This window comes from Solanum pennellii, chromosome 2 (assembly GCF_001406875.1).
Source record: "Solanum pennellii chromosome 2, SPENNV200".
Lineage (NCBI taxonomy): Eukaryota > Viridiplantae > Streptophyta > Magnoliopsida > Solanales > Solanaceae > Solanum > Solanum pennellii.
The window spans coordinates 1471266-1496806 of NC_028638.1; the positions used below are offsets into that span (position 1 = coordinate 1471266).

The 25541-nt window shown below is 35.3% G+C and overlaps 1 protein-coding gene and 1 long non-coding RNA gene across 2 annotated transcripts; both read left to right on the top strand.

Annotated features, from left to right (window-relative positions):
• The first annotated feature begins 8614 nt into the window (after nt 1-8614).
• LOC114076024 lies at nt 8615-10475 on the top strand. The gene is made up of 3 exons (XR_003576271.1): nt 8615-9369; nt 9446-9512; nt 9595-10475. It is a non-coding gene; the product is annotated as an uncharacterized LOC114076024 (long non-coding RNA).
• A 9521-nt stretch (nt 10476-19996) lies between these two features.
• Nucleotides 19997-21493, top strand: LOC107009658. The gene is made up of 3 exons (XM_015209000.1): nt 19997-20774; nt 20838-21253; nt 21311-21493. Exons 1-3 carry the CDS (start codon nt 19997-19999, stop codon nt 21491-21493), a joined length of 1377 nt encoding a protein of 458 aa, XP_015064486.1.
• Nucleotides 21494-25541: the final 4048 nt, after the last annotated feature.

Sequence of the window (25541 nt, forward strand, 5' to 3'; positions counted from 1 at the left end):
TAACATCCATTTGAAATAAATCCCAACCATAAGAAGCTGCCAAGCTAAGAACAGTTCTAATGGTAACCATCTTTGCAACTGGAGAAAAAGTGTCATGATAGTCAAGTCCTTCTCTTTGAGTATATCCTTTGGCAACAAGTCGAGCTTTGTATCTATCTACATCACCATTAGACTGATACTTTATCTTGTAAACCCATTTTGAACCAATTGCTTTCTCACCTGGAGGTAAGTCTACAACTGTCCAGGTGTTGTTATCTTCTAAAGCCTTAATCTCTTGTTTCATAGCATCAATCCACTTCTCATCTTGTGATGCTTCATGAAAAGATTGAGGTTCTACAGCTGCTGAAAAAGCTTGTAAATAAGATTGATATCCTGAGGAGACATTGTCATAACAGACATGATTAGTGATAGAATGAGGACTAGACTTATGAGGCACAACATAATCTTTGATCCACACAGGTGGCTTGCTTGTTCTGGTAGTCCTTCTGGATCCCACCTTACTTGCAGGTTCATTATGAGGACTATGAGAACTTTCCTGCAGACCATCAGTGTTATTGGAACTCTCTTCAATATGATCATGACATGAGTCCAAGTTTACATCATTTACATCATTATTAGCATCATCTACATTATCAAGGAAGGGTGCTAGCAAAGGACAAGGACCTGTATCAGCAGATTGCATGAGCTTAAAAGGAAACACTGTCTCTCTGAATACAACATCCCTGCTAATGAACATGATTTTTGCCTCAAGATCATATAGCTTATATCCTTTCTGTGTGGAAGAAAAACCCATTAAAACAGCTTTCTTAGCTCTAGCTTCAAACTTTCCACCTCTTGGTAATGTAGTAGCAAAACATAAACATCCAAATACTCTTATATGTTCTAGTTTTGGAGCCTTTCCAAACAGCCTTTCATAAGGGGATTGTCCATTCAACACACTAGTAGGTAGCCTATTAATTAAGTAGACTGCAGTTTGTACACATTCACCCCAGAATCTACTAGGAACATGAGACTGCAATTTTAAAGCTCTACTTGTATCAAGTATATGCCTATGTTTCCTTTCAACAATGCCATTTTGTTGTGGAGTATATGCACAACTACTTTGATGTATAATACCAAAAGAGGACAACAACTCATTTACTTGAATATTAAAGAACTCAGTTCCATTGTCAGATCTCAACACCTTTATTGCACAATCAAACTGATTACAAACCATTGTTATAAAACTTCTCAAAACAACTACTACATCTTTCTTTGTTTGCAGTAAAGAAACCCATGTAAATCTGCTAAAGTCATCAACTATAGTCAGAAAATATTGTTTTCTATCATAAGTTGGATCTTTATGAGGTCCCCAAACATCTAGATGTACCAACTGAAACATCTTATTACTATGAGTAACACTAGAAGGGAATTTGAGTCTACATTGTTTTGCCAAAGGACAAATCAAACAATCTTCATGTACAGTCTCAACCAATTTATTCTTCAATATATGTAGATGCTGCAATACTTTCAAAGATGGATGTCCTAGTCTAAGGTGCCAAAGTTTATGTTCTTCTGAGTTCTTGCTTTTGAATGCTGCTCCAATAGTAGGTATTACTTCTTGTCTGAGAATATACAAGCCATCACTCTCCTTACCAATCCCAATCACCTCTCCAGTAAAGAGAGCCTGCATCACACATAAATCAGGATAGAAAGACACACTACATTTTAGATCCTTGGTTAGTTTAGAAATTGATAGTAAGTTGAACCTAAAATCTGGTACATGCAACACATTTCTTATCTTGCAGTTCCCCAAAATCACTGCATCTCCTATATGTTTCACATGAATTTTATTTCCTGTTGGCACTTGCACTTTATTACAACTGGATTCTTATAACTTTCTACATTCACTCAATATATTTTCACAGCATGTAATGTGATGTGTTGCTCCTGAGTCAATAATCTATCTCACTGCATTTCCACTATCATTAACATTTAAAGGATTCATACCTGCAGCATTAGCCTCAGCCCTGCAGTTTCCTGTAGGTGTAGTAGGAGATAACATCTTAGTGACTTGCTCATATTGTTCCTTTGTGAAATAGCCTCCTGGAAAATAGAAGCTTGATGCTGATCCAGATCCAGAAACAGATGACTCAGAAGTAAAATTATTTGCATATGCTTCATTCATAGATCCAGAACCCTTCCTCTTGCTCTTAAAATCTGGTGGAAAACCTACAATTCTGTAACAACTTTCTCTGGTATGAACTTTGTAACCACAGTGATCACAAACTAATCCCATCCTTCTACCAAGTGAGTTCTGACTCTGAGTCTTCTTAGTATGCAAGTTCATCTGATTATTGTTCACTTGATCATTGAAATTATGTGGTTGAGCACTTCTTCCTGCCATCATTGTGAGAGGTTCTTTACCTCCTTCTGTTTGTCCTAGCTTCCTTTGACTTTCTTCTTGTATAGCCATTGCATAGGCTTGATTTACACTTGGAACAGATGGGCTCAACAAAATAGAACTCCTCACTTGAGCATAACTCTCATTCAAACCTACCAAAAACTGCAATAACCTTTGTTGTTTAACATGTTCAGCATGTGAACTAGATTCAACACAATCACAAGATGGAGAGGGTACCATTACATCCATCTCATCCCATAGATCTCTCATTTTGGAATAATAGGCTATTACGAAATCAGTGCCTTGTGACAAAATACTAATCTTTTTCCATAGGTGAAAAATCCTTGTCAAATTGGATTTATCAAACCTTTCCTTGAAGTCGTTCCAGATCTTCTTTGAACTAGAAGCATATACTATGCTAGTCATCAACTCTGGTGCAACTGCTGCACTTATCCAAGATAACACAACTGCATCACATCTTTCCCATCTAACTGCCAGATCTCCCTTGTACGAGCTTTTAACACATGTGCCATCAACAAATCCAAGTTTATTTTTGACTAGTAGTGCTAATCGCATAGATCTGCTCCACACACCATAGTTCTCTGGTCCTGTGAGCTTTACTGGAATCAAGGCAACACCAGGTATGTCTGATGCTTGAAGATGAAGTGGATGGTTGTGATTCGACTGGGGATTGTCTTCTACCTCTGTACTCTGTGATTCCACCATTGTTGCAGTTTCAACAGTTACCAAAATTACAGATTCAAAACCTTCAGAAATCCTTTGATCGATACTCTGATACCATATTAAGTTTGTGAACTCACACACACACAGAAACACAGAGGAACAGAAGAAGAAGAAGAAGAAAGAAAGAAGAAACGTAGAGATAGTTTTGCTGGGAGAATATGGAAGTAATCTGTCTTCCTTTTTCTTATTGATTCATCTTGTTTACATCTATGCTGTATTATCTATATATATAGAGAATCAAAACTAACTACAACTAACTCTTCAACTAACTATAACTAACACTAACAGAAAAATGGAAAGCATAACAGAAAAATGGAAAATGTGTGACAACCATGTGATTCTAACTAACACATGTGACTCCAACTAATATTTGAACTAACCAACCATAAAACTACACATCATCATATCTATATTTCAATACTTAATCAATAAGACATACTTTTTTTTTTGGTTAAAAAGGTTATATATATATATTTCATTTTTAATGTGGAACATGTGAATGAAATATTTTACTATGGTTAAGGTATATCAACTCATACTTGTGTGAGGATTCGTGCGGCGAATAAATGGACAATTTTGTACAAGTCAAAGATTCATTGTACTTTCTGACACTTCACTTTTAATTGCCCTTTTCTTCTTTTTCTTGCTTCGTTCATCAGTTCTTTTTTTTCCTAATTCCTTTTCGAATGTATTATATTTTTTTTATTTTCGGAGTGTTTTTTTTAAGAAGATTTATATAAATGCTTGTCTATTATTTGCATATGAAATTTATTAGTATCTTATTTAGTTGATTATTTGTATTTTTTATTGATTGGTAAAGGTTCAATGTAACTTGCATATTTTTTTTCATTGTTTCTATATCTCAATTTTTTTAAAAGAAGATATATTTGTATAATATTATTTAAAATCTTCTCCCGTTTGCAAAAAATAATTTTAATGAATGATGTTTCAAGAAATTGATTAGACGATCTAATTAGCTTATCCATTGTTCATTTTCGATTACTGAATTTCCAATGGATTTTGTGATTAATATATAAGTTTCGAGCTGGATAATTTTACATAAAATGTCAAGCCCATGTCTAGATAATTAGAGGTTGTGAGCCTAAAAAATCGAAATTAATTATTTGAATGGTTATATATATTTTAAAAGTTGTCTATTAAAATTCTTTTCTTTTTCTTTTATTTTTTTAATTATAGTATTTTTAAAAGATTCATCTTTATATCTAGTATATTTTTCACCTCTAGTTTTAGGAGTCATTCATACATAAAAATATTCATTTTTTCGTACACCACTAAAAAAACTAAGAAAAGAGACTTAAAAAAAGAGACCTAAAAAATAGGTTGCTAAAAAGAGATCTCATGAGGTCGATTATATATATAAATAATTTAATATAGATTACTTATTTTAAAAGTTATTTTTGCTGCTAATTCGCCTAAAATATGTTATTTCACGAGGTCTCTATTTGAAAAAATAAAAAATAAATTTTAGAGACTTCCCAATGTCTCCTTTTTTAGTCAAATTTGGTCAGTAATATTTTTTTAAAAAAAGACTTCATGTGGTCTCTTATTTTAAAATACTATTGACCAAATTTGACTAGAAAAGAAAATAATTAAAATAAGGAAAACAAATTTGACTTATAGCGCGTCTTTCCCAAATTTTATTTCACCTAAAAAGCCCTATATCCCACGAATCTATCTCCCACGATTCATTCTCCCACGGTTCTTGTATCTCATAGACGACACTGAAGCGCCGTTCAGCCTGACGCCAGCCACGCTCGATCACTCAATTGAAGCACTAGTTTCTGTTAATTCGTGAGAACTCGATCTATCTTTTTTGAACAGGTAATTTTGAAGCTTCAGTTTTTAATTTTAAAAGCTTGTGAGCATGTGTAGTTACTTAAGATGTAATGCTTCTTATATTTAATCAAACCTTTGGAATTAATATTAATAGTTGAATGTGAGATAAGAAATATGTCAATAAGAGATTCTTAATTTTGAAAAAAGATGCAGTATAGATTCTCATCAATGATTTAATATAGGAGTTGAAGCTATGAATTACATTAGAAGTTTCAGAGTAATCATTATCCACATTGAGATGTAATACAGTAGAATGACATTCAATTATAATACTACACGACGACTCCCCGTCTTTATAATAGTACTGCTTAAGTGTGCACTCGAGGCTATGTACAGATCTACATATATTTATAGAAGCTGACTTTTTGACAAGGCAAAATCGATAGTGGCAGGGACGATTGTTTTGACATGATTCTATAGTCCACAAGATACTTGTATTTGAACCAGTGTTTTAAGTTACATATGTATAGTATAGTAAATATAGAGCATGGTTAATTGCTGCAAGCCTTGTTAAAGCGTCATGCATAATCTTGTTGCATATCATTCTAGCTTTTCCCAAAAAATAGTTCATAGGCAAAATGAAATCAGGTTGAGATTGAGGCTGCTGCAAAACTTTATATGAGATCATATGGTCTCATAAGCTTAAAAGTTCTAATATCATACATATATATGCAGCGAAAATTTACTGCAAAAACACTAGTGATTTGTTGTTCTTGTATTCAAGTATTAGTTCGGATACATTTCATTTTAGGATTCTAAAAGAATGCACAATAAAAGTACTGATGATAAGGGGGCATCGTAACTCCCCGACTTTGTCTATCCATATTATCTTGCCACCCTACCACACAATTTGTATAAATCTTAGCGATCTGATCTGATTATGTAAATACTTTTCTCGGTGTATAAACTTATAAAAATTACCTGTTTCCATATCAAAGCCACGGTTCTTAAGGTCTCTGTATTCTTGGCAAAGAGCACAAGGTTCACAGAATACATGTACAAGACAATCAACATAAGGTGCCTCTTCCAGATCATATTGCCCCCTCATTTTGGACCTATAGAAGCAGGAATATAGGCTAGGCAATCCTGTCAGTCCCAGCAAACCATATAATGCACCTCTACTAGCACATGCTAACATTAAAAAACAACAAACATCATATTCTTGGTAAACAAATATCAAAGAATGAATTTTTCAAAAAAAAAATGTGTATATACTTAAAAGTTGTTCCTTTATTTAGTATTTCAGAAATCTGTCCAAACGTGATACAAGGGCAAACACTAGTGACTAAACAGTTAGTAGAATCATCAGAACTTTGCCAGTTACCACAAGCTTTGTTATTCGACTCTGCTTTACTCTAATAGGTCTCTTAAGTATGAGAAGGCTCTGGCTGTGTACCTTATCGATAACAACTGTAAAATTTTACTTCATTGAATATTATGAACACAACTTGCTTGCACCTTAACTAATTCCACGGGTATATGCTATCTTCGAACTCAATCCACCTTCCACCAAGGCTTAGACAAATAAGAAGAAATCACCTAGCGTTTAAGATTTCATGGTTCTCAAACCACTAGGGGAACCGTCTAGTGCAATAATTGTATTCACCTAGATGAGTATTGCTGGTCATAGTGTAGCTCGGTCTAAAATTCGAGTTGGTTGAAATTTCAATACTAGGTAATTCTAGTCTGTCAAATACATATAGTGAACATTATTTTTTTGTAAAGATTTTCAAGGTCACATAATTAGAAACCCAAGTAAAATTATTTGAATACGCTGGAGAGTGTCTCATCATAAGGTAATTAGGAACCCATGTACAGGTAGAATTCCATTCCTAGGGCTACATTTCCCTTCTGGTCTATTATGAAATGTTGCTTTCAACGGTCAATTAGTGACAACAACACTGAGAAAATTTAACTGATGCCACTTTTTGTGACCACAAGTCAGTATTGGAGTTACAGAAGTGCTTGAAAGAGATGAGCCAATAAGCCAACCACCATATTCCTTAAGTTCCTGCTAAGTTGGCCCTGCAACATAAACAAGATGCTGTTATGTGGATCATACTCATACAACAAACTAATTGGACTGAATAATCACGATTATATATAAATATCAAGTTAGACTACAACTTGGGATCAACATATGAATCCTATCCACGCCGTTACTATATACAAGAGATTTATATGAAACCTACAAAGAAAAGACACATCAATATATAGAATAAATATAGATTTCTGATTTGAGACCTCTTTTTCTGCAGTCAAGAAGTTGAGAACAACAACAAATCTAGGTAATGAGATGCTAATTCCAGATTGATTAAACCTTCTGAAAGTTACCTCTGATTATGAGATAAACTTGCTTGGTTGAGAATTGTTTTAAGTTTTAAAGATCATTCATATTACGTCATGTGTTCACCAGATACTTTGAAGCTTTTAACTTGGCATAAATAGGTAACATGAGTGACAATTGAGTTGCAGAAATATTCAGATGAGGGGAAAATGCAAGTAATCTATTGGATACTTTTTTCGGAAGAAAGTTCCTATTAGGCGATGCATTATTTACCTCTTATACCAAGGTTAAAGAGCTTGTATGCATCTAATAGCTCTACTCCTTACATGAGATGGCACCATGAAAATAAAAGACCAGCTGGTGCTATGTGCCATCCTTTTGATGAAGAGGGAAGCATTTTGATAGAACATACCCAGAGTTGGCGGCCGAACCACGAACATTAGACTGGGTTTATGTTCAGATGGATTCACGCCACATTATGTTTCTGCTGCACCATATTCTTGTTGGCCTATATTTGTAACACCATATAATCTTCCATGCGAGATGTGTATGACTAGTCCATATATATTTCTCAATTTTGTCAATCCTGGCCCACCAAATTTCAAAAGTATTGATTGATGTATATTTGGAACCTTTGATTGATGAGTAGAAACAGTTGTGGGTTCAAGGAGTTAATTCATTTGATGTGTCTCTTAAGCAAAATTTTGACTTGCGGGTTGTCTTAATGTGGACTATTAATGATTTTCCTGCGTATGGAATGTTGACAGAGTGGATGACAGCAGGAAAGTTAGCTTGTCCTTACTGTATGGAAATACTAAATCATTTACTTTAAAACATGGTTATAAAAATTGTTGGTTTGATTTTCATCTACAGTTCTGTCAATGGATCATGAGTTTAGGAGTATGAAAAATGCATTCAGAAAGAATACTATTAAAGAAAGTTGTCCATCTCCAATCTTGACCGGAGAACAAGTTTGGGAGAGGATTCAACACTTTCCAAAGGTTAGAGAAGAACAAACATACAAATTTGATGGGTATGGTGTTGCACATAACTGGACAAAATAGAGCATATTCTGAGAATTACCATATTGGAAGGATAATCTTCTTCGACATAATCTTGATGTCATGCATATAAAAAAATTACTTTGATAATTTATTCAACACAGTATTGGATGTCAATGGCTAGACAAAAGATAATGTTAAAGCTATAATGGACTTACCAGAATACTGTAGGCGAAAAGAGTTATGATTTCAAGAGAAACCGAACAACAAGTTATTCAAACCTAAGGCTAGTATTCATTTACATTGGATCAAAAACGTAATATATGTGAAAGAGTTGAAAAACTTAGATTTCTGATGGACAAGCTTCAAATTTGCTAAAACGTGTCGATATTGAACACGAAAAATTGCATGGTATGAAAATTCATGATTGTCATGTCTTCATGGAAACATTATTCCCCATTGCATTTAGTGGCTTGCCCGATAGAATTTGGAAACCTATGACTAAAATTAGTTTGTTCTTCAAGGACTTGTGTTCTAATACGTTAAGGGAAGACAACCTAGTTCAGATGGATCAAAATATTCCTATAATAACAAATAAGTTGGAGAAGATTCTTCTACCTAGATTTTTTGATGTGATGTAACATCTTCCTGTACATCTGGTGCATGAAGCACGCCTCGAAGGTCCGGTTCAATATAGATGGATGTATCCATTTGAGAGGTAAGTGTTTTAACTCTTATCTTTTATATCATCAATATTTTGTTAAAATTAATGATAATATAATATAATGTAGGATTATTGGCAGGTCTAAACGGGACATGAAGCAAAAACATAGACTTCAAGGTTCAATGGTTGAATTCCATATTGCTAGGGAGATAACTAATTTAGGTTCTTATTACTTCAAAAGTAGTGTGTCATGCTTGAAAAATAGACCCAATCACCATGATGATGGTGGTGAGACTATGAAACCACTATCAATCTTCAATCGACCAGGCAAAGGTTCAAAAAAACCTACTATGAGGAATATTAATGCCATGGAGTTTAAATCTGCATCAACACATGTCTTGTTGAACTGCCCACAAGTTAAACAATTTCTTGAGTAAGTTGTTGTTTTTTCCCTAAAATATGTAATTACAAGGCAAAACAACTAAATCAATATCCATCTTCTTTGACAGCTACTTTGTGCATTTATATGGAAATAAAAAAGTGTTTGAGCATTTTACAAAGTGTTTTCAAGATTACGTAAGCCTTATAATATTTTCATAATACTATCATTATTAAATATATCTATATTTAATTGATGCTAATTTCCTACTTTTCAAAGATTCATAGATTACTGACACAAAAAATGGTCAATTTGATCAATTTTTGAAGGACCTTTCTTGGGGACCCATCAAGGTTTTTTCAATGGACAAGTATCTTGTAAATGGTTTTAAATTCAATACTGAAGAATGCTCCAAATATTAAAAAAAATAATAATAGTGAAGTTTGGGTGAAAGGTGGTGATGGAACTCAAGATGAAGTTTATTATTATGGGGTGCTCAAGGAGGTTTTGGAAATGGAATAGTCAGGGTGGCCTATAAAAATGATTGTATCATATAGATGCAAGTGGTTTGATCCAACCCCCCCCAAAAGGTACAAGAGAAATCAAACATTATAATATCATTGAAGTAAAGCATACAAAGGAGTATGGAGCATATGATCCTTTCATTATTGTGCAAAATGTTAAGCAAGTGTATTATGCTCTTTATCCTTTGTGTCCGGATAAAGCTGATTGGTGGGTGGTGATTAAAACCAAACCCATGCGTCGTGTGGATAGTTAAAAACGTGTTGGATGTTGCAAATCAGGATGATGATTTATCAAGTGTTCACCACACCGTGGATGTTGAATTAAAAAATCATTTAAAGCATCCTAAACACATATTAGAAGAGATTGATATAGAAGAAATAACAGATGAAGGGGCAAATGCATCAATTAATGAGGAAGATTCGATCGATGAATAAGAATGGTCGGAAAAATATGATGAGGATGAGGATGTGGACAATGACGAGGACAAGGATGAGGAGAAATAGTAATTAGTGCTCGCGCGTGTGTGTTACTGTTATCTTCTTCTAAATTCTTTTATATTGCATTATTAAATTGTTTCTCCATTCTCTGTAGAAGTGGATCCCCAAATTTTAAATTGTTTCTCAATTCTCTGTTAATGTGACCACCTATCTAATGTATTAAAATGTTTTAGAGGATACACTTTAAGGTCCTTAAATAATATCTTCAACATTTGCTTCTCTTCATGTTGTTAATAGTTCTTGTTTGCTTGGAAGGTGGTTCTATAGTTTTAATACTCTGTCGTTTCTTGTATAATTATTTGCAAATTGAATAATGAGTATAGTACATATTATGAAGTAATGTTCTCCTTTTCTTTTAGTACACTTTAAAAAATACACATTGTTGAACTTTGCATTTGGAATATATTAAATATAAGCCACTTAAATGTTGGACAAGAATACGATTTTGTATGTTTTCTCTGTAAGATGAAAACTATCTCAAAAAATAATATTAGAATAACTGGAATATGTATATGTGTATAACTCTGCTACCCCAATCTTGAATTAGGTAACTTGTTTTCCTAAGAACTTGAAATTTACTTATTTTTTCTTTGATGTTGTTCTTATTTTGATAGATGAAATGTTATAACAAACATTCATGAATATACCAAAATACACCCGTAGTTATTTCAGTTTCACCTTTAGTTGATTTTAATTTAGACTTTTCTTCTTACATGAATATCTAACTTTATTTGACTTAAATGTCTTTGTTACTAATTAGATGACAGGTGGAAATAAGAATAAAATATTGATAATGACCCCCCCCCCTCCAAAAGAAAAGAAAAGAAAAGAAAGGTGGTATAGTAAGTAGACGACCGACAGGGATACATATAAGATCAGACACCAAAACTTCTCTCCCACCAAGATACACTCCGACACATTGCTACTATAGTCATACCGAGCCATACAATAATGTGCCTCCACATATTAATCCTCCTTTGACCTATATGCATCTTCCACTGGAATATACTCAGCCGCCTCCTGAGGTACCTGTAATGACACCCACATCAGGGTATGCTACTCCACATGGATACAATGTTTTGCCTCCAGAGGTTAATCGGCCAATGTCTCTCGCACTGTTACTCACAACCCTGCAGACTCATAACCTTCATCATCTACTTCACAACTTGGAATGTCGAGTCTTCGCATTCAAGGTAATAATTCTGAGCCTAACACTTCTACTAACAACCTTCATCATCATCTACTTCACAACTTGGAATGTCGAGTCTTCGTGTACAAGGTAATATATCTCCTCAAAAGTGCCAGAAATCTCCTCATCAATGGCATAATTAGCTAGGCTATCTGCCACAGCCTAACACTCCTACCAAAAATCAGTCAGCTACACCTGGTCAGGTCCCTACACAAGTTGGCGCGAGGGATATGCATAATAAACTTGTCATCGAGCCTGATGACTATACGTAATATTTTATTTTTTACAAAATATCTTATGTTTATGATTATATCATTTAATGTCTTTGTTTTAACTTGTAACTGTTAAAACTTTGTATTACAGTTTCAATTCAGATGATGTTGTGGGGATCATTTCTTAGGCTATCAAAGATCTCTATAGAGATGATTTTCCTACTTGGGGCAAGATACCAAGAAATCTCTAGAGAATTATTTTTGGAGTTCAAGGTATATTCAAATTTATTTGTTTAACACTATTAAAATACTTGTCTTCAATAATACTTATTAATTAAAAAATTTATGCTTTCATTGTAGAAAAAATGTGCTTGGCGTCCGGAACACGATGCCAAAATTTGTGTAAGCTTTCATTAGAAAATTGTGCGTGTTCTTGTTAGTTTGTTGAATAAAGCTCGTAAAAACAATCAGAAACCTAAGTGGATTCTATCGGATGATTGGGAAAATTTACTTTTGCATTGGGCAAATGATCCAAGATTTAAGCAGATGAATGAGATCAGTAAGAAGGCTAGATCATCTAGTAAGGGTGATTCTCTAGACACAAGTGGGGCTCAATGTCAAGGAAGTGTGAGGAGAAAATCGGTATGTATTATTTTTCCTTAAGTTTTTATATATTTTAGGTATTAATATTTAATTACTCTTGATTATACCTTAATTATTTTTATATGTCAGAAAAGGAACTAGGAAGACCGGTAAATCAGGCTGAGGCATTCAAGGCAACACATATAAAAAAGAAGAAAAATTCCGAAAATCCAGACATGTGGGTTGAGTCGCGAGCTGAAGTGACCTATGTAAGCCTATAATTTAAAATAATAGTTACTTATTTTCTAAGTTTATATTCTAATACTAATATCATTCAATTTAGAATCGATATATCAACTTTGGAGGATTTTACGACACTCAGCCAGAAGAAAATGGAGGGCCACTTACTCAAGAACAGACTGAGAGAGTGTGGTTAGACTTGATTGGTGGGCCGAGTAAATATGAGTATGCCTATGGAATGCCGCAACAAACCTTTTGTGAATTTTCTTCTGGGTTTGAAGGCGTAAATAGTTCCTTTGATGATGAATCTATGAAGAAAAATTTGGCTGTGGAGCAAAAGATTGTTGAGCTATCTAGGCAATTCGAAGACTTATGGGCCAGGGAAAGGCGAAGGGACTTAGAATTTGTGGGTCTTAAGGCTCAATTCGATGCATCACTTTCTTCAGGAGGGACTACCCCTTGTTCCAGTGATGTCACTTTCCCTCCTCGACCTCATCAATCTCAACCTACTTGATATCTAGTGTATGGTCAACAAAGAAATGTGACAGATGAGTCTAGTAGTGATGAAGAAGAAGATGATCATGTGGCAGATATACTACCACATTAGTGAAGTTTAAAGTTGTGATAGATAATCTAAGTTCTTTACTTTACAATTTTGCTATGGGAGCTATTTGTTTTGTGAATGCATGATAACATTGAAATCTATTATATAACTTATGGATATTATGGTTTTTTGTTTAATTTCGAATTACGTTGAAGGTGAGTTGCAATTGAGTTGATAAGAGAATATTTAGTAAACGTATTGCATCAGTTGATTGTTGCAAGATCTTTGAGCTTGATTTAGCTAAGTAGAGAGGTATTGAATTAATATGACATGTGATGAGAAGATGCAGAAATAATAATTAACGACCAGTTTTTTTTCTAGGAAAAGAGACCTCACTTTTTTTTGCATTTTTTTTCCAGAAATTTCACAAAAGAGACCTCACGAGGTCTCTATTCAACATTTTATTTTTTACAAATGCAGTAAAGAGACCTGATGAAGTCTGTTTTTTGCATCTTATTTTCTAGAAATTTTATAAAAGAGTCTCTTTTTTGCATCTTTTTTTTCCGCAGAAATTTCATGAAAGAGAACTCATGAGGTCTCGATTCAATATTTAATTTTTTTTAGAGAAAATGCACAAGTACCCCCTCAACCTATGCCCGAAATTTCAGAGACACCCTTATACTATACTAAGGTCCTATTATACCCCCCTGAACTTATATTTTAAGTAATTTCCAACTCCTTTTCGGCCTACGTGGCATTAGCTTGAAAAAAACAACCATTGTTGGGCCCACAAGATAGTGTCATGTAGACAAAAAAGGGATAGAAAATTATTAATAAAATAAGTTCAGGGGTAATAGGATCTTAGTATAGTATAAGTGTGTCTCAGAGATTTAGGCATATGTTGAGGGGGTACTTGTGCATTATCCCTATTTTTTACAAATGTAGTAAAGAGACCTCATGAAGTCTCTTTTTGCATCATTGAAGAGACCTCATGAGGTCTCTATTCAACATTTTATTTTTTAGAATTGCAGTAAAGAAACTTCACGAGATCTCTTTTTTAAATATAAAATAAAAATAAACAATATAATAGTGACCTCATGAAGCCACCTTTATTAAAAAATAAAAAAAAAAGTAAATTATGAAATTGCAACCTCATGATATCTCAAAATTCGAATAATTTATTGGTGACTTCGTAGGTCTCTGTTCGGCGACCTCATGAGGTCTCTACTAAAAAAAGTCACCTACATTATAATGACCTTCCATTGAAGTCTCATTTTCGATCTCTTTTTTCAGAAAAGAGCTTTCTAAGTCTTTTTTTTTTTTACTGTTTTTAGTAGATATTTCAATTTATTTTAAAATAAGTGTTTGGACATCAAAATTTGAATTTTTTTTTTCAAATTGAAGTTACATTAAAAAACTTGAACATCTAATATTAGTACATTATTGAATATACAATTCAAAAAATTCTTTCACGTTTGATTCTAATCTATGTTTAAACTCATTTTTTACTTTTAAAATTGTATCTAAGAAAAATGAAAAAGGAAAATCTTTTTAAATATTCTTTACCAAATATATAACCAACACAACTGCATCTTCAATGCCAACGTCATAGTTGCAACTAAAGAAAATATATTTAGAATTTATTATTATTATTATTATTATTATTATTATTATTATTATTAAAAACAATATATATTTTTTTCTTATTTGATAAAATATATTTCGAACAAAGAAAACTTCATTTTAATGGTAAGCAAAAATAAAAATGATATTATAATAAAATTGATTTCAAAATAGATACTAAAAAGATTGAAAATGAAATAAAACATGAAAGAGAAAACCTAGGAAAGAGAAAAAATTGGTTTGAGGAAAATTGGTTGAGGACAAAGTAAATTGACTTTATAGGTCTCATATATCACATTAAAATTAATATAAAAATACCCTCACACAAGTATGAGTTTTATGTCATAACATTATAGAATTTTTCATCTTTCATAAGTAGTACATCTGGGTTGTAGTTTAGGTACTTTAGGATGAATGACTACGTTAGTTAGGTCGCCAATTCTGATTTCAGTTTCATGTCTTAGATAGAGTGCTAATTTATGTTATTTTAATTTGTACATACGAGTGTAATCATTTAAAATTTATTAAATATAAATTTATAAAATAATCCGGATTATATTGAATTCATAAATATGTTAATCCAAACAAATATTGTGGACTGATATAATTGAGTTAAATATTTAAGTCCAAAAAATATGGATTTAATTAAAGTCAAAATTAATTGATTTGGGCTATATTGGATGAACCCAATTTGTTAAACCCTATCCCATCTCATTTTAGAGCCCATCTTGGGGCCACGTGTGCAGATGATGTGATATGTCAAGTCAAATAAGAAAACTGATAGAATCATGACATGTGTCAAAGATGACAAGCCCGCTCCATAAAGCCCAAATGCCATGTCACTTAAATCTGATTGGCTGAACGGAATCATATTCCAATTGCAACTCCTCTATTCTAAAACTATAAATAGGGGTCCTCATAATTCAGAAAAGAGACAGAAAATTCTAAACAAGAAGCTAGAGAAACTCTGTGGTACAAACGTCATTTAATTCTCTACAAAGCTACAAGTTTAAGAATTCAAGCATTCAAGTTCAAGAACGATCAAGATCAAGACCACCGAATTCAAGAACAAGCTCGAAGCCCTTGAATTCAAATAAAAGTCAAGATCAAGATAAAGTTCATGTTTAAGTTCAAGTTCATCATAGATTCAAGAACAAGCTTTAAAGCCCTTGAATTGATATTTGAAAAGGCGAATTCAGAGGAATTATAGAGATTGTAACACTCACATTTGAAATAATAAAATTGATTGTTGCTATAATTTTCCGTTCTTGATTATTATTTTCTCGACGTGAATTTTATTGTCTACAAATTCTGGCACGCCTACTGGGACAATCTCTACCTCTCATCTCAACTTTTCAAACGTTAAAGAATATCGAGATGACTTCCATGAAAAACAACTCTCGATCAACCTCCATTAAGGTCACTAGCTCCAAGTTCTCTACTAAAGTTGAAGACATCGTTGGAGTTACCTTTGGAAGTTTTGGAGCTATTACGAGAAGCAAGGCTGCTACACTAGGGCAACAAACGCTTCAAGTGTCGTCTGCATTGATATACCGTGGTTTCACGGTATTATTAATACTTTTTCCTTAAGTTTAGTGTGTCCAAAAGCTTTTTTGTGCAAATTTTTATATAAGTTTCTCCTTATTTGCAGGAAATCTGTTCAAAGATGTATGCGGAGGTTTTTTGAGCGAAGAAATGCAGAAGAGACCACCTACGGAGCTTGTGACGGTCCGTAGGTGGCAGCGTAGTGCAGCTGCTGAAGGAAGATGGGGAAGTCTGACCAAGTGTGGGGTTACGGAGTCCACGACGGTCCGTCGTGTCAATGACGGTCCATCCTGCAGGTTCGTCATGAAGTTCAGAGAAGTAATCCCAATACCCATATTCCAAGAGTTTAAGCGTTTTGGAACGAAGACCCCCGACGAACCGTTGTGCCTATGACGGTCCGTCATACTTGCGGTCGAGGGTAATGAAGAGAGTAGCAGAAGAAATTTCATCAAGTATGGGACGACGGAGTCCATGACGGTCCGCCGTGAACACGACGATCCGTCGCGAGGTCCGTCGACCCAGCCGCGTTTTGACAGATTTCCAGCAAATAGAGTCCTTGTTTAATTAGGTTTTTATTTTCTATAAATAGTTTGAAAAACCTCATTTTTAAGGTTAGACTCGGGCATTGTTAGACTCGAGACCATTGTTAGACTTTTGAATATTGTTAGACGCTGAACCATTGTTAGACTCTGGATTATTTGCGTACTTTCGGATTTTACTCTTTCTCATTGAAGTAAGTACATGAATTCTTATATCATATATTTGAATATTGTGATTATGACTATGGGTAACTAAACTCCATAACTAGGGTTGTGGGAACCATAGGCAAATAATGAGATAAAACCTAACGAAAATAACAATTCTAGAATAGTGTCTTGCATGTATTAATAATTCTTTCGCTTAGAAGTCTTTTTAACGGATGGCCAACGTTAGAACTCGCCTTAATGCTACTTGCCGGACCAAGGAGGTAGATAATAGGAAAAGAATTATCAACATAGATTTAGTGTATACTATCTAATAGGCTAGTATTGATTGGTACGAGGTAATAACTTAGTCAAATATCGAATACGATGCTTAATATGAGGTAAAGATAAGGGTTAGGATAGCAACACACGTAGCTGGACCAAGGTGCGGAGTGAGATTTTCTAGATGCCGGACCAAGGATTTAGAAATACATAACTTATCACTTTGCATGCAAGATACTAGGAAATAATTGTTATAGTTAGAATTATCAAGTTATGAACCTGTGGGGAACACGTAAACCCTAGTTACTTTGATTAATTGATTAAACTCCAACAATCAAATCTGTTAAGTGTCTCTTTCAATTCCGTTAGTTATTTTCATTCATTTAGAAATAGAAACCATCCTTTTATTGTTTTTGCTTTCCAAGGAAGTAATTGACCGAACAATAGTAATAATAGGTTAAAGTTAAGTCTAAACTATTTTCCTTGTGGGAACGATCCCAACCTCAGTAGTTGGGTTATTTACTTGACACGACCGTTTTACTTCTTATTTGAGAAGTAAGTTTGAGCGTATCATGCATCAACTCCTGTTTTTGGGTCTTCGACTCCAAAAAGAGCAAGTTCCTCCACAAATGATCTAGAAGGAGGAAGTAGTGTTGCTGAAAAGATCAAGAACACATTGGCTCTACTTGAGCAATCTGGTTCCAAGAACTCTACCACAAGGGAAAACTGTGATTCAACTTATGAATCATCTCCATGTATATCGCGTAACGTGAGTCCACTGAAAATTAACTTACGCGACAATCTATGTTACTCTCCTGCATCTCCGGTGATCATGCAAACGATGGTGACTGCTGCTTCCTCTTGTGAGGAACAACTCACAAATCCGAAAAAGTTGGTTGAAGGATTGACGAAGCATGTACAACACCAAGAATCTCGAGTTGACAAGTTGATGGACAAGATAGAAGGGATTTTAGATGGAGATGCGAGCCATGCACCTGGAAAGGACATTGAAGTTCAAGAAATTGAAGATCCTGCTAAGAAAGCCCCGTTTGTTAAAGAGATGCCAGTTTCTTCTGAAGGAATGATCCCATTCGATCGCTTGAAGGAGTTTATTGAATGCTATCAAAGATAAGTATGAAGTCTCCACCAAGTATTCTCATATATATGCTAAGCCATACACTGCTAGGATTAATAACTTTAAAATGCGTGCTGGTTATCAACCTCCCAAATTTCAACAATTTGAGGGAAAAGGAAATCCGAAACAACATGTCGCGCACTTCGTGGAGACATGTAGTAATGCTGGAACGTATGGAGACTATATTGTCAAACAGTTTGTCCGCTCTCTAAAAAGAAATGCGTTTGATTGGTACACGAATCTCGAACCTAACTCTATTGATAGTTGGGAGCAACTAGAACATGAGTTTCTCAATCGCTTCTATAGCACAAGGCGCACGGTGAGCATGGTAGAAATCACGAATACTCGCTAAAGGAAGGATGAACCGGTCATAGATTTCATAAATCGATGGAGGAACGCAAGCCTAAATTGCAAGGACAGGCTTAGTGAAGCTTCTGCAATTGAAATGTGTATTAAAGGAATGCACTGGGAGCTTCTTTACATCTTGCAAGGAATAAAACCAAAATCTTTCGAGGATTTAGCTACTTGCGCTCATGATATGGAGTTGAGCATGTCATCTGCCGGAAAAGATATGACTATTGTCCATGATCCTCGCAAAGGAAGGGACAAGCACGAACCCAAGAGATGGAGCAAGTTTCTGCCCAGAAATGAAAACAAAGAATCCATGAGCGTAAATGTGTCACCCGCAAAGTTTACCACGAATGAGGGCGTAAAACAAAATGTGACTTTTCAAGCATGTTCAAATCAAAAAGTCGACGCTAAGGAGATGCAAGGAAAAAAGTATACCTTCTTGGATTCTGATGTTTCTGAAATTTTTTATGAATTGCTTGAGTTGAAGCTCATTGACTTGCCAGAGATGAAGCGACCCGATGAATCTGGAAAAACTAATGACCCAAATTATTGCAAGTATCACAGACTTGTGAGTCATCCTCTTGAAAAATGTTTTGTCTTTAAGGATAGAGTGATGCGATTGGTTAACGAAAATAAAATTATCCTTGATGATGAGAAGGCTATTTCTAACCATATTTCTATCACGTTTGTGTCATTGGATCTAGTCCAAATGTATATCTCTAAAAAGCATGAAGAAGAGCCAGTAGAACAGAACGTTGACATAGATGGTGATGAGAGTTGGATTCTTGTAACTAGGCGAAGAGGTACCAAGTCAAGCTTATGAATATAATTATCCGAGCAACCGGTTAGAGGAAAAATGGTGAAGAAATCAAAGAAGCAAAAATCAATCAAGCGCCCCAAAAGGGCAAAGGTTGAAGTGCATCACTACCAAAAACCTCGACGTCTTGTGACTCTAGAGGCATTCTTGCCAAGCTCGTTCGACACAAAGTCTACTCAAGGCAATGTCGAGGAATCATGTTTCAATGTGGATAAAGAACAAACAATGAAGGTGCATCCTACTGTAAAAGAAGGAACAACGAGTGAATCCTCACCAAAAGTGTCTCCTGGGGAAGAAGAAAAAGAAACAAGGGAAATCTCAGAAATGATGTCTCTTTGATCTTCTGAAAAATCTATTAAACTTTCTTCCTAAGAAGCATATGTCTGTGATACTAAAATCACATTTACAGATAACGATCTTCTATTTGGTGAAACACTACACAATCGTCCTTTGTATATGGTGGGTCATGTGCTAGAGAAGAAGATAAATAGAATCTTAATAGATGAAGGATCTGGAGTCAACATTTTGCAAATCCACACATTGAAGGAACTTGGCATCAAGACTGGGGAACTTAGTGAAAGTCGTTTATTGATACAAGAATTTAATCAAGTCGGGCAGAGGTCCATAGGCTTTGTTAAATTAGAGATCCACATGGGAGATTTGCGATCAAGCGCATGGATGCATGTGATTGACGCAAAGACATCATACAACATATTACTTGGCAGGCCTTGGGTACATGAGAATAGAATTGTCTCATTTTCTTACTATCAATGTTTGAAATATCTTGAAGGTGGAATTGAAATAAAGATAGTTGCAGATGATAATCCTTTCACCAAAGTGGAGAAACACTTTGCGGATGCGAAATTCTATTTGAGAAGTTATGTTGTTAAAGGGGTCAAATCCAACGACGTCAAATCAATCAAGATTTATAATATCATAAGAAAAAGAATTGATGCAGCTATCGAAAAGGTGAAAATTCACACTAAAGACTCTTGTCCCATTCTTAATGAAGGGAAGATCCTGTCTTCAAAGAAGAAGAAGACTTATAGGCTTTGCTATGTTCCAAAAGCGAAGAAAGAACAAGATCAACCATCTAACCTTGAAGAAAATGCATTAAGAGCTCTTCCTATCAGACGGATTGATGCAATAAACTTGTCTTCAAAGTTGCCAGAAAAGTCGGTCGCTAAAGATCAAATGCTAGATATGGCTCTCCCTACAAAGCGCACAAGAGAAGGTTTTGATCCCAATGCCTACAAGTTATTTGTGAAGGCATGATACAACCCTAGCGAGCCATCAGCGCTAGGGAAACTCCCATCAGAAGATACAACTAGGAAAGCGCGTGAAGGCCTAGGTTATAGCCAACCGCCGCCAATTCGCATTTCCATAAGAAGGGCCAGTAATAATCATATAACTTTTGAAGATGACGTCACTGCTCCCAATAAAAGGCTTTCCATCTTTGATCGACTTGGTGAAGCGACAACAAGAATTTCTGTGTTTGAGAGGTTAGGTCCTCTGAAGAAGAATAACAAGAACCTGAGAAGTAATTTAAAAGTTACAACGCCTACTTCACATTTGATTCGAAAGGATTTAAGAAGTTTGATTCTTTCTAGGATGAGACGACGAGTGGAACTTGTCATTTCCTGTAAAGAGGAACTCAAGGCAAAGGTTCATAATGTGTTTTACACCAAAGAGCGCGAGGAAGATGAAGAAAGTGTAGGTTCCTCAAATCATGTTACAATCTAAAATGAGTACGATTCTTTGCCTCAAAAGAAGAATGAGGAAGAGGTAGAAGATATTGTCTCGTGTTGTCATATATCGGTCAATGACAATGATCCGGTGGAAGAGGAAGATGCTAAAGATGATCCACCAGAACTTGAAGAAGGAGTAAAGATCACAATAGATCCTTTGAAGGAAGTTAACCTTGGCACTGATGAAGATCCGAAGCCAACTTAGTTGAGTGCGTTTCTAGAAATTGATGAAGAAGTCGCTTGCATGAATATACTCAAAGAATATAGAGATGTCTTCGCTTGGAGTTATAAAGAAATGCCTGGATTGAAAATGAAGTTAACAAACTCAAAGACGTTTTAGACCAGACTTGATTCCGTTGATAGAAAATGAAGTTAACAAACTCATTGAGGCAGGCTTTATTCGTGAGGTCAAATATCCTACATGGATTTCAAGTATTGTTCCTGTAAGGAAAAAGAATGGTCAAATTTGAGTTTGCGTTGACTTTAGAGATCTCAATAATGCATGCCCTAAAGATGAGTTTCCTCTTCCCATTCCAGAGTTGATGATTGATGCCACCACTGGTTATGAGGCAATGTCGTTCATGGATGGTTCTTCTGGATGTAATCAAATCCGCATGTCACTAAAAGAAGAAGAACTCACTGCATTTTGCACGCCGAAAGGTATTTATTGCTACAAAGTGATGCCATTTGGTTTAAAGAATGTTGGCGCCACATATCAAAGGGCTATGCAAAATATATTTGACGACTTACTCCATAAAAATGTTGAATGTTATGTTGATGATTTGGTAGTAAAGTCGAGGAAGAGGGGTGATCATTTGAAAGACTTAAGAATGGTGTTTGAGTTACTCCAAAGATATCAATTAAGGATGAATCCATTGAAATATGCCTTCGGAGTTACTTCCGGCAAGTTCCTTGGCTTTATTGTGAGACATCGAGGAATTGAAATTGATCAAGCCAAAGTCGATGCAATATCAAAGATTCCTGAACCTCGATATATTCATGAGTTAAAAGTCTCCAAGGAAAGTTAGCATACTTGAGATGGTTCATCTCAAATTTAGCGGCGAGATGTCAACCATTCAGTCATCTTATGAAGAAAGGTTCTCCTTTTAATTGGGACCAAACATGTAGCGAAGCCTTTAAAAGTATCAAATCATATCTAGCGAAACCTCCGATTTTGGCAGCCCCTATACCTGGAAAACCATTGATACTGTACATTGCAGCACAAGAAAGGTCTGTAGGATCCCTGTCAGCTCAAGAGAATAGTGAAGGCAAAGAAAATGCTCTTTATTACTTAAATCGAACGATGACGCCAAATGAGCTAAATTATTCGCCAATTGAAAAGTTATGGTTTGCACTGGTCTTCTCAATTCAAAAGATGAAGCATTATTTTCAAGCTCATGTTGTCCGCCTTATTTCTAGAGCAAATCCCATCAAGTTTGTTATGTCAAAACCTGTCCTTAGTGACCAACTAGCAAGATGGTACCTCCAATTCCAACAATTTGAGATTGTGTACATCCCTCAAAAATCCGTGAAGGGACAAGCACTAGCGGATTTCTTAGCAGACCATCCTATACCAAATGATTGGGAGTTAACTGATGAGTTTCCTGATGAAGATGTGATGTTAATTGAAGTTCAACCTCCTTGGAAAATGTACTTTGACGGGGCTGCACAGAGCGACGGGGCTGGTGCTGGCGTGGTGTTCATCACTTCACAAGAAGATATTCTACCATTCTCTTTTACTCTAAAACAATGTTGCTTTGATAATGTCTCTGAATATCAAGCACTGATACTTGGACTTGAAATGGCCGTTGACATGAAACAATTACATTTACAGGTCTTTGGTGACTCTCAATTGGTGATAATCAACTCTTAGGAAGTCATGAGGTAAAAAAGCCTGAACTATGCCCTTATCATGATTATGCTCAAAAGTTGATAAGATGGCTTGGAGATGTAACCCTTCAACATTTGCATCGAACAAAGAATAAGAAAGCTGATGCATTGGCTACTCTAGCTTCAACGCTAACCCTTCCTGATCAAACGCAAGTAACTGTCTGTCAAAAATGGATAGTACCACCGTCAAATGAGGAAGAATATATTGAAAATAAGCTTGATCATATCATCACCATTGTTGAACCTGCGAAGGAAGATTGGAGACAACCCATCATTGACTACCTATGTTATGGGATACTTCCAGAAAATCCAAGAAGAAGAACTGACATACGTCGTCGTGCACCTCGTTTCCTTTACTACAAGGATACATTATATAGGAGATCATTTCAGGGTATGTTATTACGATGTTTGGCAGAGGAAGAAGCGATTCAAGCTCTGCAAGAAACACACTCAGGAGTATGTGGATTACATCAATCTGGACCAAAACTTCACTTTCACATAAAGAGGATGGGGTATTACTGGCCAACCATGGTGAAAGATTGCATACATTACGCCAGGAAATGCGATGCTTGTCAATTTCATGCAAATTTCATTCATCAGCAACCCGAAGTATTGCACCCAACCATCGCATCTTGACCATTTGACGCTTGGGGACTGGATATTGTAGGACCATTACCAAAGTCTTCAGGTGGACACTTGTACATCTTGGCTGCAACCGATTACTTTTCAAAATGGGCTGAAGTTGTCGCTCTTAAAAAGGTGAAGAAAGAGAATGTTGCAAATTTTATCCGAGTAAATATTATCTATCACTTTTGGCATCCCTCGCTATATAATAACAGACAATGGCAAACCATTTGATAACAAGTTAATGAACAAGATTTGTGATCTTTTTGACTTTAAGCAGCGTAAATCTTCTATGTGCCATGTTGCCGCTAATGGTCTTGCTGAAGCATTCAATAAGACTATATTCAACTTGCTCAATAAAGTTGTCTCCAAATCCAAACGGGATTGGCATGAAATAATGGAAGAAGCTTTGTGGGCATAAAGGACAACATATCACACACCAACTCAAGCAACACCATATTCACTTGCTTTTGGAGTTGAAGCAGTCCTGCCACTCGAGCGTCAAATACCCTCCTTAAGACTTGCTATTCAAGAAGGTCTCGGTGAGGAAGAAAATGCTCGATTGCGTCTTGCTGAGTTAGAAGCACTTGATGAAAAGAGGGTAGAAGCCCAACAAAACCTTGAACATTATCAAGCTCGTTTATCTCGTGCTTTTAATAAGAAGGTTCGCTTGAGGTGATTTCAAGTTGGAGATCAAGTTCTCGCGGTAAGAAGACCCATCATTACTTCGCACAAGTCTGGGGGCAAATTTACCTCAAATTGGGATGGACCATATGTCGTACAGGAAGCATATTCAAATGGTGCTTACAAGCTTGTTGATGCTGATGGCTTAAGGATCGATCCTATTAATGCCAAATTCCTAAAGATATACTATCCTTGAAGTAAGATGATGCTCCTTAAGGTACGAGCCTAAACTGCATGTCACTCCTAGCCCGCAAGAGTTTAAACTGTGTACGACACAACCACAAAAAAAAGAATAATCACTCAAATCCCCAGAACTACGTTGTGACTTGATCCTCTTTATTGAGGTACGTAGGCGCTTAGAACCATATTCTAAGTTCAGTTGCATGAGTGTCAAAAATAAAAATGTTCCCACTGAAATTCAAAGAAAAGTCAAAGTGATATGTATTTTATCTTTTGTCTCATCAAACTTTAGACTTGTACGAAGTATTGATGGGTCTATGGAAGGGGAAACCCTTATAAAATATGAATCTCTTATTAGTACGGTGGAAGTCTTTAAATTAGATCAAGTATGCAAATTGAAGTCTTTATATTCTTCGAGTTTATTATTTGAAGTATCCAAATTCTCTAAGTATACAGGTTGAAGTATTCAAATCCTCTAAGTATGAAGGTAAGACTTCAAGTATGTAAGTAGAAGTCTCCAAATGCGTATGTAATTGAATTTCATGCCTAAAGGTGCGCGAGGTTTGTCCCTTTGCACCTTCAGCTAGGCCTTTTCACGAGTGTATAATTAAAAGAATCTTTTTAAATTTTCATGTCTTAAGGTGGACAATATTTGTCCCTTTGCACCTTGAGTTGACCTTTTCACTGGTTTATATTTAAAAGGATCTTTAAATTTTTCATGCCTTAAGGTGGACGATATTTGTCCCTTTGCACCTTAATCTAGCTTTGTTGCGAATTTATCCTTTCAACGAATCTTTAAATTTCTATGCCTTAAGTTGGATAAACTTGTCCCTTTGCACCTTAAGCTAGAGTTCCCACGGATTTATCTTTAAAAG

Bases quoted from the DNA above. Each gene is read 5' to 3' on its own strand.
- LOC107009658 (XM_015209000.1), top strand. From the start codon at position 19,997: ATGGTGGGTCATGTGCTAGAGAAGAAGATAAATAGAATCTTAATAGAT. The intron at 20,775-20,837 runs GTTTTGATCCCA...GCGAGCCATCAG, and splicing joins TACAAAGCGCACAAGAGAAG to CGCTAGGGAAACTCCCATCA. The intron at 21,254-21,310 runs GTAGGTTCCTCA...TTGCCTCAAAAG, and splicing joins GCGAGGAAGATGAAGAAAGT to AAGAATGAGGAAGAGGTAGA.